Genomic DNA, 14415 nt, shown 5'->3' on the forward strand with positions numbered 1-14415 from the left:
AGTGGAAGGTCACCCTGACTCTGGGAATGGGGACGGTCCAAACGATTGCCCTGAAGTGTGGACATGAAAAAAAAAAGGGGTGGAATATCAGAACCATTTAGAAACAACTCAGTTTTATGAATTTTTAGTTGTTCAACAAAACCAGGAATCCTGAGTTTTTGGCATTGTGGTATGTACGTAGAGCAGAACAAGGAAAGTGAATTAACTTTTATGGAATCCCTACCATGAGCCAGTACTCTGCTGGGGCTTTTCAGTGCTACTTTATTAATCATCAGAGTAATCCTTTATGTAACAGGAATAGTAACACTTTAAAAATGAGGAAATTGGGACTTCCCTGGTGGCACAGTGGTTAAGAATCTGCCTGCCAACGCAGGGGATGCGAGTTCGATCCCTGGTCTGGGAAGATCCCACATGCTGCGGAGCAACTAAGCCCACGCACCACAACTACTGAAGCCCGTGCGCCTAGAGCCCGAGCTCCGCAACAAGAGAAGCCACCGCAATGAGAAGCCCGTGCACCACAACAAAGAGTAGCCCCACTCGCCGCAACTAGAGAAAGCCCGCGTGCAGCAACGAAGACCCAATGCAACCAAAAATAAATATAAATAAAATAAATAAATTTATTAAAAAACGAGGAAACTGAGGTTAAGAAAGAGTATATAATTGGTCCAAGGTCAGTCAGCTAGTAACAGAACTGGCACTTGAATTCAGGTCTAGGTAACTTCATGATCAAGGTACATTATATTTCACCTCCCAACGCCAAGGAGCTGTCGATATCATTTACAGTGATAAATATCAACTCCATTTAAGATGGGGCCTGGGAAGCTTCCCTGGCAGCACAGTGGTTAAGAATCCGCCTGCCGGGCTTCCCTGGTGGTGCAGTCGTTGAGAGTCCGCCTGCCGATGCAGGGGACGCGGGTTCGTGCCCCGGTCCGGGAAGATCCCACATGCCGCGGAGCGGCTGGGCCCGTGAGCCATGGCCGCTGAGCCTACCACAACTACTGAGCCCGCTCACCTAGACCTCATGCTCTGCAACAAGAGAAGCCGCTGCAATGAGAAGCCTGCACACTGCAACGAAGAGTAGCCCCTACTCGCCACAACTAGAGAAAGCCCACACACAGCAAGGAAGACCCAACGCAGCCAAAAATAAATAAATTAAAAAAAAAAAGGGACCTGGGGATACTGTCCATATCCGTACGTTTTAGTTGCTGCAAACATTAGACTATAAATTCCTCAAAGATACATTCCTACTCCTACTGCTATATACATCTAGCATAGTATACAAAATACTGGACACATCTAGATTTATGTCTGGCAAAGAAATACTTGTTGACTAATTAAATAATGTGGATATAATGATTTGATCTTCTGCATGTAATTATTTTCATACTTTTTGAAAAACTGATGCTTGAAAGCCATACGTATCTTGATACTATTGCCTAGATATTTGAGGGGAAGGACTTGACATCCAATTTAGGTAGAAATCCTTCGGTCACACTGCCACAGACTCCTGCTCTCTACAGCACCCACAGTTCATTGATCTGAACTGCTTACGGTGATAAGGTCAGCGAAAGCAATGACTTGGGGTGGATCCTTGACGGGAGTGATCATGATGGTAAACCTCTGATTGTCCAGGCGGTTGTGGTCCAAATCAGAGACAGAGAAGTGGAAGCTGTCAGTAACCAGATGACCACCGGTCTCAAATGCAGCTGAGTACCTACAAAGGCCAGCAGAAGAACAGAATGAATGAACTACACCAACAGGTCAGGTAGGATGACTAAATCTTTGTTTAACAATGGGGCCAGAAGTAACATAATCTTTCAGGGGAGCTACTGGTTAGTCGCTTACATATTTTAATACAATTAAAAAAAATTCTGTCACGTAACACCAGGTGGTTATATACCTAATTTTCTTGTTGTTGATGTCTTCCATTGTGAAATTGGAAACCTCTGAGAGTTCTTCCACCTCAGGTCCTGAGGTTCTTAAGAGAGCACCATACACGGGCAGAGAACTTAACTGAATCCAGATCTCTGGGTCGGGGGAAGAATCATCCTAATTAGGCAAATATGAGGCAAGACATGAATGCACGTTTGCAGGAATCAATATTTCCAGTAAAGATCTCGGGTGCTCCCTTCTCTACTAAACGGAAAAATTTCTTTCCCTTTGTGATAAAGCAACACCATTTAAACTGCGTGAAAATCCCAGTATTTATTCCTCCTAAAATGTCTTTTTGATAATGTCTTCTTTGAAGAGTAGCTCAAGATAATAGTGGGACATGCACTTTAGGTATAGGGCATAAAACAAAGAGATGCCCTATGGTTACTATAAGAGCCACACAAGGTTTTGTTTTTATTACAAGCATCTAGTGAAGTGCAAAACACAGTCAGAAATATGTCATCCTTCTAGAAACACAGCTGTAGGATTCTTCTAGAGTTTCTAAGAATAGTTTGCTTTTTAGAAACAGGTAAAATTCCACTATAACATATGATAACAATTTTAAAATTCTGTGAAACAAAGAATGGAAGGTATTTAGCTTAGCCAAGGACTCACTTTAAGTAATATTTAACACGATAAGAATTTTAGTTTAACAAAAGAATTTAGGAAATTATGGATTTCATTCTACCTGGACCAAACCTATGGATGTTCAACCCCCAAGATGCCCAATATTAACAAAGACCATTTATTTCCCTTTCCTCTGCACTGTTTATCGAGAAATAAAATTGGCTTTCTGTGTTGCTACATGGACAATAATTGAATGTCTTAATGAACAATTTCTTCTTTCTTCAAGGATATTTTTGGAAATATCTAGGAGGGAGGCAACAACTTCTTTTTTTTGTTTGTTTGTTTTTTATTTTTTGCAACAGCTTCTTGGAAAGATTCCCTGAGTCATTCATCTTTTAGAGCAGCTGGCTGTGAACATGAGGGTACTTTACACTCTACCACAGCAACAATGAAAACAAATATTGCATAGCCAAATGTACTTTCACATGCAAATTTGCATGGCTATGTTGTACAGTTAGTTGAGGTACGAGATCAGGAATATGACCACAGCTGCCTGGTGATCTGGGGCAGCAGGTTTTAGTCAGCTCTCATTTCTATCCCTAGAGACCTTTGTAAGTTGACAGTTCAGAGCCTCAGTGCAAGATCATAGAATTTTCCATATTTCTTCACATCACTTGATAACAGCATGGAAGGAATCTCAAATTCATCGAAGCTGCAAAACTTCAGAAAATTTCCCCTAAATTTATACTTTAAAAGTTTCTCTATTTTTCTACATGAGTTATCAAATACAATATGCAGGCTTCCAAAAAACTACTTCCTAATATTACCGTGAGTATGCTCTGAGAGGGAATTTTTAGAAGACAGCCAAGAGTTCTAAGGTATTATCTTCTGAGATGGTGATAAACTACAAGGACAGAGCTCCTGGCTCTTGATGAGAATGAACAGCTTCTAAATTCCACATTGGTAAATTTGGCAAAGAAATGCAAATTTCATGTCAGGCACAACACAACTTATAATTTTTCAAATCTCAAATGACTGTTGGGTTTGAAACAGTGTGAAATCAGTTGGATTTTTTTTTTTTTCTGAAAATGCTGTCATAATTTAAAGAAAATTACTATTTTGGGATGTCCAAGATACCGTGGGTGAAAAATTCATAAGAATATAGACTTTGTTCTTATGTAATTTTTCTCCTCAAAGCCCTTCTCAGCCATTTTGTATTCATTCCCTTTTAACTTTTCTTTTTATTATTTATACATCTATTGACCCAACATTCAACAAAGGACTAGAACTTTGATGATTAACATTTATGTATGAGCTCCTCTTTTATCCTGTCCCTGGGCCTACCATCACCCTGGATCTTGTTTCTTATTTCTTTGAATTTCTCGATATAGTGTGATATAGTAGTATAAAGTAGCTTCAGTTTTTTTTAACTTAAGAAAAGGGAGTTAGACACTCCTCTTGTGGAATTTATTTTTCTTTTTACTCAGTAGCAGACTGCTAAGGTCCACTAATGTTGTTCTGTGCAGCGATAGTTCATGTGTTTTGAGTGTTCTCTAATATTCCATAGAGTAAGTACACCACAAGATATCCTGTTGATGCTGATGGACATTTGGCTTATTTCAATATTTTTGCTATTACAAATAGACTACGATAGTTACAAATAGTATTGCTATAAACATTCTTGTATATATCCTTGTGCATATCTTGTGTACCTATGAAAGTGCCTCTTGAATAGGAATCTAGGAGAGGAACAATTAGGGTATATGAACATTCATCCTCACAAGACAAGGCCAAATTCTTTCCCAGAGTGGTTGTTCCAATTTACAGTTCCATTAGCAAAGAACCTCCTGTAGATCTATTTCCTCTCCAACATTTGGTATTTTCATACTTTAAAATTTTTGCCAATTGAATTGGTATTAAATGGTATATAGTCTTAATTTGCTTTCCCTGATGTCTAAAAAGGTGAATGTCTCTCCTTATGTTTACTGGCCCTATGGGTTCCTCTTCTGAAATTCCTGCTGATGTCTTCTGTTCATTTTTCAAATGGATTATCTTTTTCTTCTTGATTTGCAGATGTTCTTTATATTTTCTTTGTTATTTTTGGTTATATGTGTTGTAAATATCTTTTCCCAATTTGTAACTTGTTTTTTTGTATTTATGGTGTGTTTGGGAGAACATAAATTTAATTTTAATATAGTCAAATTTATCAATTTTTTCTTTATAGTTAGCACTTTTTGTTTCTAGTTTAAGAAATTCTTCCTTTTCCCAATATCATGAAAATATTCGCCTTTACCCTATAAAGAACTGTACACTTTTACTTATGACACTTAAGTACTTGATTTGCTACAGTTAATATCTGTGTAGGGTATGAGGTAGCAGCAGTCTTTTTTTTTTACATATGAATAGTAATTTTGTGCAGATTCATGTTTTAAATAGTTTCTCCTGTTTCCACTGATCTGGCTTGCTATAGCTGTTTTATATTACAGTCCCAAGTGTGGGTCTGTTTCTGGACTCTCTAGTATATACCAGTGTATACTGCTTTAAACTGTGCAGGTTTATAATGAATCCTGATACCTGCCAGGGCAAGCCCCTGCCCTCCTGTCATTCGTTTTCAGAATTTTGGCCCTTTGTTGTTCCTTATATATTGTAGAATCAGCTTATCAAGATCATAAAAAGTCCACCGGGCTTTTGATTGGAACTCAATTGGATGGAAAGATCACTTGTGGGAGAATTGCTATCTCTTGGATACTAAATCTTCCTATTCATGAATATGGCGTATCTTGTCATTTATTTAGTGCTTTTTAAACGTCTGCCAATTAAGTATTACAATTTTCCCTGTAGAAGTATTTCTTTTTTTTTGTTAGATTTAGTCCAAAGAATATAATTTTTGTGATGCTATTATAAGTGGTATCATCTTTTTAGTTACGTTTACTGGCTATTTTTGCTTATGAATAGAAATGCTATCGTTCTGTTGACCTTCTATCTGGCCCCCTGGTAAATTCTTTTATTTCTAAAACTTTGTCAAGAGACTCCTTTAAATTTTCTTTATAGTCAGTCATAGCATCAATTTTGTTACATTTATACCTAATATGCATTAAGTAATATTATTATAGATGGTATCTTATTTTGAATTAATGTATTTTTGGCTGGTGCATAGAGATCTATTAGCTATTTAAGATTAATCTTATATCATCCTCTCCATATTACAAATGAGAAAACTGAGCCCTAGGGAGTTTAGTGACTTGTCAAGGGTTATTATGCTAGTAAAACTGATGAGCTTAGATTAGAACCCATTCATTCTAACTATAAAACCCATACCACCCCTTCCTTACTTGTTTTCTTGCAGTACATAACAAATTGTGTATAGGAAACCACCATTAAGAAGCAAATCACACAGAATCCCACTTTTGCCTTTTGCCTCTCCCGACATCACTGAACCCTCTTGCAGTTCATGATACACTAATTAAGAACAGGCTTACCTGTTCCTATCTTTTCATATTCTGCTCCATTTATGACCAGGGTTTCAGATGGCTTTTCCAACTTCTCTGGATGTTCACAGCAAACTCACTAACTATGCATGTCTAGAAAAATCTTCCCCATGACATTAAGTACAAAACTCTCCTACAACCCTCAGAGAAAGTTAGTGTATAACTTAGCTAAGTCTTTAAAATATACTATGCTTTCAGTGAGCTAGGATAATTCTTTTGGAGTCTTTCTGCTCTAGTGGGTAAATTCACATTCAATCAATTTCTGAAAATACATGTTCAGTTGCCAATGGGCTTGCATTTTCAACTGCAGCTTATAATATGCAGTTGATGGAAAGGAACTGCTCCTGGAATCTATTTTGGTCTGTCAAACATTTTTCAAGCCTTGGTGATCTACTGATTAAATCTGTATACATACATTTTTATGAATTCGTGTTTCATAAGATTCAAAAGACCATAACCTATGGTAAGAATCACCCGTCAATTAAAAAAGAAAATCAAAGGTGTTCTGAAACTATACTAGACCCATGAGAAGAATCAGGGTGGGACGCAGTTTCCCATAATTTAAAAAAAAGACAATTTTAGGGGAAAATCAGTGCAAAAGCAATTGAAGCAATTGTTCCCAGGCCAATGCTTTATCTTAATGCTACTATTCAGGACTATATTTTACAGCCACACTATTCAGCTCAGAAAAGGATTACTTAAAACTATATAGTGTTTTTTTTAAAAAGGCCAGGTTATTGGTGGAAATTTTAAGATTAGCAAAGGAAAAATTCAATACTAAGAATGATTACCATTCAGACAATTATTCTTATTTTCAGCATATTTGTCAAAACTACTCATTATTGTTTTTACATGGAGAGTTCACATCTGTTTACAACATACTTAAATGAAAAATAAAATTAATTATCCTCATTATCCTTAGCTCCAGAGGTAAAGTCAGGGACAGAGGATGAGTTTAATTTAGCCAGGATCACTTATCAAATTAAGGTCAGATTGGTGGAAAAAACAACAGCAGAGTTCCTGAATCTACCCGTAGTCCCCGAACCACACTGCTTCTCTTGGGGCACTGGATGGAGGGTGAGTCAGTAATCCTGCCACAGGAGCATGCCAGCATTCTGTCCAGAGCTGGACCTGAGACAGACGCTGGTGAAAAGCAGGTTTTCTCTCAGAAAAGTGGGCCCTGAAATACCATTACTTATTAGTCACTGGCCAGGTAAGTTCTTCTAAAACGCTCTTCTCCTAAAATTCCCATTTGAAATATTATCAATGGAGCTTAAAATATGGGGACTTGGGCTTTTTGACACTGGCACTATTTCCAGGTGACCATCACCCATCCCTACAAATAGGGATTTCATCAACGTTCTGCTCATTCACTTGTCTGCTTGGGAGACAGTGGGAGCAGCTGCAATAAAGAGGGTAACTATTCCTAAGAGTAGAATGATAGGCAAGGGGAGAAAAAAGTTCTTTTATGGCCATATGCCTGATGGCCCAAATATTCAGCCATGGCATCCCTTTCTAGTCTGCCTAGTCAGAGGGTGCAGTGGACAAAAAGACAAACAGAAGAACTTACAACGTAAGCAAGATGTGACCTAGTGATTATAGCTGTGCTTTTACTGGCAACGGTGATGCTCAGAGAGGCGCCAGCAGCCAGCTGAGGCCCCCGGGCCTCGGACAGTGACACCTCCACCCTCACTTCCACTGTTGCTGCTGAGATGCCATCTGTAACTGAGATCTCCATGCTGTCCTCCCGGGCAGAGGATCCATCGTGTAGATACTGCAGAACATTTTCCTCTACATCCTCATATGTGAAAGTGTCACCTTTCAAGAATAAAACAAATTGCAAAAAAACCAATTACTTCTGGGAATAACGCTTTTCATTTCCATAACACCTTTGTTCTCAGGATTTCAAAGTACATATAGGATCATAAACTCTGGGAGTTGTAAGCTAATTAGTCCACCCACCCACCCAATATAAGATTCCCTTTATACTACCCTTGCAAAAGGGTTATTTAGCCTGTCCTTCAACACGGCTCAAGGTGGGAGCCTCACTGTTTTACAAGGGAGCTACTTCCACTGACGATAGCTGTAAAATTCTTTTAAGTTTTTAATCATGTTGAGCCAAAATCTGCCTCTAAGCTTCACTCATCTCTCTTCATTCTAGAGAATAAAGAACATGCTTCTGTTCGTTATGATAGCCCTTCTAGAATCTAATCTTGATACTGAAGATTTCCTGAAAAAGTTAAGAAGGTAAATTATGCTAGACAAACCTGTAAGAGATCTTTGTTCTGATTAAGAACATAAGGTTCTTTTAAATTAAAAAACACTTAGAAATTGAAAAATATATTTAAAGTTAGAAACCTAAACTGTGTAAGTCTAGAGTACGAACTTGTGATAGAGCTGATAGGCGTGGTGTGAAAAAAAAATGTCAAGGTCATAAATGTTTAAGAAAAACAGGTTTAAACAAAATTTAAAATAAAAAATTTTTACACAGCAGGATTCATTAGAATTCTAGAATCTCCAATATTCAACCTTAAAGTTTATCTAAATTGTTTGGTCATAGAACCCTTTTCATGAGAAATTCTACTTAGTGCCATGGGTCCCAATGATTCCACGAGCACAACTGAGGAACTGGTCTTCTTGGATGTTTTATTCAATTCTATTTCTTCATAGATTATTGACTGCCATAATTGATGTTATATAATGAAACAAAATAATTTATTTATTATTTGTATTCATCTTCTAAGCCTTCTCTTTCAACATTGTGTTAATGCGATTTACTAGTGGTAATGTGCCTAAAAAAAGTAATAAAACGAATAATTTACAAACATCTTTAGAACTCGTATATTAATTACACAAATATAGGTTAAATATAATGGCAAAGAAACTGGGCTATGACTGCTATGCTCCTAACGTAGTTCCCTTAGGATGCCAGAAATTTATCTTTTTTTTTTTTTTTAACATCTTTATTGGAGTATAATTGCTTTACAATGGTGCGTTAGTTTCTGCTTTATAATGAAGTGAATTAGCTATACATATACATATATCCCATATCTCCTCCCTCTTGCGTCTCCCTCCCTCCCACCCTCCCACCCCTCTCGGTGGTCACAAAGCACTGAGCTGATCTCCCTGTGCTATGCGGCTGCTTCCCACTAGCTATCTATTTTACATTTGGTAGTGTATATAGGTCCATGCCACTCTCTCACTTCATCCCAGCTTACCCTTCCCCCTCCCCGTGTCCTCAAGACCATTCTCTATGTCTGTGTCTTTATTTCTGTCCTGCCCCTAGGTTCTTCATAACCATTTTTTTTTTTTTTTAGATTCCATATATATGTGTTAGCATATGGTATTTGTTTTTCTCTTTCTGACTTACTTCACCCTGTATGACAGGCTCTAGGTCCATCCACCTCACTACAAATAACTCAATTTTGTTTCTTTTCATGGCTGAGTGATATTCCATTGTATATATGTGCCACATCTTCTTTATCCATTCATGTGTCGATGGACACTTAGGTTGCTTCCATGTCCTGGCTATTTATTGTAAACAGAGCTGCAATGAACATTGTGGTACATGATTCTTTTTGAATTATGGTTTTCTCAGGGTATACGCCCAATACTGGGATTGCTGGGTCATATGGTAGTCCTATTTTTAGTTTTCTAAGGAACCTCCATTCTGTTCTCCATAGTGGCTGTATCAATTTACATTCCCACCAACAGTGCAAGAGGGTTCTCTTTTCTCCACACCCTCTCCAGCATTTATTGTTTGTAGACTTTTTGATGATGGCCATTCTGACTGGTGTGAGGTGACACCTCATTGCAGTTTTGATTTGCATTTCTCTAATAATTAGTGATGTTGAGCATCATTTCATGGGTTTGTTGGCAATCTGTATATCTTCTTTGGAGAAATGTCTGTTTAGGTCTTCTGCCCATTTTTGGATTGGGTTGTTTGTTTTTTTGATATTGAGCTGCATGAGCTGCTTGTAAATTTTGGAGATTAATCCTTTGTCAGTGGCTTCATTTGCCAATATTTTCTCCCATTGTGAGGGTTGTCCTTTCATCTCGTTTATGGTTTCCTTTGCTGTGCAAAAGCTTTTAAGTCAGAAATCTATCTGAACGATACTTCTTTTGTTCAGTAAGTTTTTTAAAAACCTGCCTTTGTGACTCCTAAGTGCCTGTTTGTTGCTCTTACAAATTCAATGTACCTTCAAGGTCAAAGATTTGACACCCTCTCTCTGAAGAGATATTCAGAAGAACGCATTACTAGATGCCTATTAGGAATTATATAAAGGTTTTGAGAAAGTACAGATTGTCAGAATAAGTTTACAGCAACCCAAGGTGACAACTTTGAAAGAGATAATATTCACTTCAATATATGAGAGCCGACTATTAAAAATTAGATTTAGTTGTGTTCTTTGCACTATTCTGTACTTCCTAAACAATCAGCATGTATTATTCTTTATAATCAGGGAAAGCGCAATAAGTATTATTTTGGAAAGCTGGGCACATTACCACCCTTTTTTAGTGGGTGAAGAAACATGTAGTTTACACTCTCAGAGTCACAGTGCTTAAAATATTGTGAAGATTCACATACCAAAATAAGGAAGACAAATTTATCTCCATGAACAGACCACGGGAAAGTGGCAGCTGACCATTCACGTAAGGTCGTTCTAAATGCATTGACTCCAGGTTTCAGAAATCAACAAATTTTACCTACAACTTGAGGAAATAGCTTCATAGTTTTGGGGTGTGGGTAGTGGTACAGAGAAAGAAGTCCCAGATACTTCAGCCAATGGACTAAAGGTTCTTCCTTTCTACGTATCTCTTTATAGTTTATCCCACAATGTTGCTTTACTTCTTGTCTGAGACATAAAACCAACTGCAATGTGAAAACGATATTCTGTGATAACATATATGAGAAGAGACTCTAAAAAAAAAACGAACGTATGTATATGTATAACTGAATCACTTTGCTGTACACCTGAAACTAACACAACATTGCAAATCAGCTATACTACAATAAAATTAAAACATTAAAAAAAAAAAAAGAAATCCAAGCAGGCCAATGACAGAGTGAGCAGCTACCTGAGGCCATGGGCCCTGGGAACCCAGCCGTGTACTTAAGGAGCACGCCATGCTGGGGAGGTTTCCGGAGCTCAAAGAGGAGTTCTGCAGGCACTGTCTCCGTGTCTCTTACTCCCAACTCAAGTCCTACAGTCAGGAGAATAGAGCATGGTGAGAAGATGTGTACATTAACAACTGTATACTCTGGGTACAGTAAAGCCCCAGGCCAGGCGGGAAGCCATGTTGTGGGTAATCTGATGGTTAGAAGAAAGTGCTGTCTAATTTGAATCAACCACAAAAAAGAGTGAAAACTTGATAATACAGTCAGTTCCCAAATTACAAGTAGGTTCTTTCAAAAGTTAACTTACGAGTAGGTAGTTCTGAATTCAGAATACCTTTTTTCTTCCATACAAATGAGGGAATGGTAGCCCATGAAAAGGTCAGTCCTGACTGACCGGGTAGGTTTTCTTCCAGAAAATACTCTAAGAAATTGTGTTTGCTTTTCATCATTTCTTCCCTTCTCCTTTCTCTGAATCTACAGAAGAGCCAAGTTATTTTAACAATGGCTGCTCTGGCCATCACTGACATGAGAAGCAGTGGGGCAAAAGGGACAGTCATCTTTGTATCTGTGGCTTGTTTATACGTTGGATGATAAGTAATTTTAGGCCAATACCCATATGTAGGAACTAGATAAGGATGTGTAGAGCACAGCTTACAAAAATCACAATACCCACTATTCGCTCTTAAGATGTTCTTGGTAAAAGAATAAAGTTCTAAAAAGTAAGTATACTAATAGGTAAATAAAATCACATATAGAACACCTGGGCCAACTCTAAGTCATCACAGCTTCTGAAGGTTATGGTGACTTGTCACTCCTACTGTTACTCTTTGCTTTCTAAAGAGAAAACAAGAGCAGTCATTGAAACCACTTCCCTCTCTTCTCTTCTCTGCTCTGTGTTACTTCATATTTTAGTGATGGCAACAAATCAAACTCCTAGAGACTGGAAACTAAATTCTGTGTTGTATTCCATCACTGAGCATTGGCTTCTGAAGGGTTTATTTCCTTCTCTCCATGCTGCTTCCATATGCATGGAAATGGGCAGAGGGATGGTTATGGATGAGATGTCTGCAACTTCTGGAAGAGAAGGTCACTACTTTTTGGTAACCATGAAGAGATTTATACAGGGACTGTTACTGAAATATGGTTCCATTTCCAAGCCATGTTTCTGTCAGGTTCCCAGTTCTTACCTATAGAAGTGCTGCCTCCTGGGCTGACTTTAAGCAGTGGAGCTGTAACCTGGAACACGGGTGTGTGCCGATCAATTCGAAGTAAGTGAATGGTGAGGGCCATCTCTGGACTTGTGTGGCCTCCATCCGAAACTAGAAAGAGTACACGCACACACACACACACACACACATCAGTTTGTGGTCTGGTCACCTGTAGGCTAGTTCTATAAATATGTAGCCAGAAGCTTTTTTAGATTACCTTAACACTTTGAAGAGATGCTTATAAATAGAAAATGTCAGCAAGCAAGACACTGTGATCTATTCTACAAAGGTCTTTCTACTGAATAACGGAAAAGCTAAAACCATAACAACAAAGTCATTCTAAGAAGCAACTTTCACAGCAAGGTGATATTGACAAATATTAGTGGAAGGGAAAGTAATACAAAATATGCACTCTTAGGTGATGCTGGTAGAAGCTTTTATTGATGGAATATTTTAGATTCAATTCATTCTTCCAATGTTCCAGAGAAATCGTTTTTTCGGGATATCTCTGTTAGAAATGATGTCTGTCTCATTATAAAATGCTTATTTAAAAGGATAGAAAATGTCTACACAGATAATTCTAATGTCATTTGTTTGGAAGTCAGCAGACCCATTTTTACCTGGTCATTATGCACGATGCAATAAATGGAAGAGCACCTTTGCGAATAAAACATTGACCTTAAGATTTTATTCCCCTGAATTACCTGACATCCAAGCGAGCATTGATCACTGGAGAGAAATCAAAGCGGATTTGCCAGACCCTTGATTCTTATTTCCACTTTCCTATATCTTAACACGCCTTCCCTTCTCTAAAAGCCAGCTTTGGAGGAACACCTGCACCAGCCACTCATTGATGTCTTTATCTGCAGTGCCTATTGAGAAAACTGTACTGTTGATATTTTAAACGTGTGGTATGCTTATACATGGGTTGGTTACAAGAAACAGGTTTCCTTCACTACTTTCTCGTGCACTTAGTAAACAAGTCAGTAGGAATCTGACCTCTACTTCAGCCAAGTGAGCCATCACTTAGTGACTCCTGGTAATGATTCCAACAGGTTTTAATTTGTCTTTTCCTTGAGAACACATGTAAAAGATATGGTTGAATTTTATAAGGTACATTCCATGTCCTAGAGAAGTCCAGAAATAGCCCTCCTGAAGGAGAGAAGATAGTATCCCTGTGAGAATGAAGGTTTTATGGCTCTGGTCATTCGGTCAAATGTCAAAGTTATTGTATCTGCTTCTTTGTGCTCAATCTTTTGTGCTCTCTGGATAGTCAGAGGTAGGGACCAATGATTCTTAACTTTTGGGAGTTTGAAGACAAAAGTACAAACTTTTCCATAAATTTCAGTGGATTCAGGATTCTCTGAAGTCCCTGGAATCTAAGTTAAGAAGTCCCTTTATTAAATAAAAATAAATGATTGCAAAATACAATTCTATCTTTTTAATGTTTTACATTGATTTTATTTTTAAGTGTGTGGGGGGCACCTCAGGGAGTCTTCACCATCCTTACCTTACAGAAGAGGAAAGGAAAGGCCCTAAAACTTAAACAGCTTTGGTCATATCGCACAGCTGTCGGTGTGACCAAGGTATATCCTTGTCTCTATAGGTAAAGTGAGGAAAGCTGTTTTCTGGTACATGTAACATAACAACAAAATATACCATGAGGGTGAAGTGCTTTGCAAGCAAACATAGGAGCTTACAAACAAAATTTAGTAATTACATGTCTAGTCCTCTCTTTAAGCAACGTTTTTGATTTCTCTGAGAAATAGTCACACTGCCTCTTTGGTCAGATGCCTCCTGCAGGCACCATTCACCCTGTGTGTTTTCCTCGCTCTGAATGGTTCTGTAGAGCATCTGTGCTTGTCTTGGGCAGTCAGGTTAGGAATATCAGTTTGCTGTCTCAGCTTAGCTGATTAACCAAATGAGCGGCTCTCCCTCATTCCATGGGTTAATGTCAGGGCTTGGGTTTCTTCCTGCCTTAGTTCATTATGTGTCCAAGTTAAATTTTTCTCTCACAAAACTCTGCTAAAAGAGATGGCTTCTTTCCTACCAGATTCCAAAAGTTTTTTTCTTTTTTAAAAAAAGGAACCTCTTATACCTT

General features: G+C 38.1%; 1 protein-coding gene across 1 annotated transcript in view; it reads right to left on the minus strand.

Annotated features, from left to right (window-relative positions):
* The window catches only part of FRAS1 (Fraser extracellular matrix complex subunit 1), a 459773-nt gene that overhangs the window by 94623 nt on the left and 350735 nt on the right, over window positions 1-14415 (minus strand). The window contains exons 36-40 of the mRNA XM_082652906.1: window positions 12294-12425; window positions 11067-11192; window positions 7558-7805; window positions 1901-2049; window positions 1552-1714 (exon numbers count right to left, since the gene is read on the minus strand). Coding sequence (XP_082509032.1) covers window positions 1552-1714; window positions 1901-2049; window positions 7558-7805; window positions 11067-11192; window positions 12294-12425 — 818 coding nt within the window. The remainder of the gene's footprint in view (window positions 1-1551; window positions 1715-1900; window positions 2050-7557; window positions 7806-11066; window positions 11193-12293; window positions 12426-14415) is intronic.

This window comes from Grampus griseus, assembly GCF_964374135.1.
Source record: "Grampus griseus genome assembly, chromosome: 4".
Lineage (NCBI taxonomy): Eukaryota > Metazoa > Chordata > Mammalia > Artiodactyla > Delphinidae > Grampus > Grampus griseus.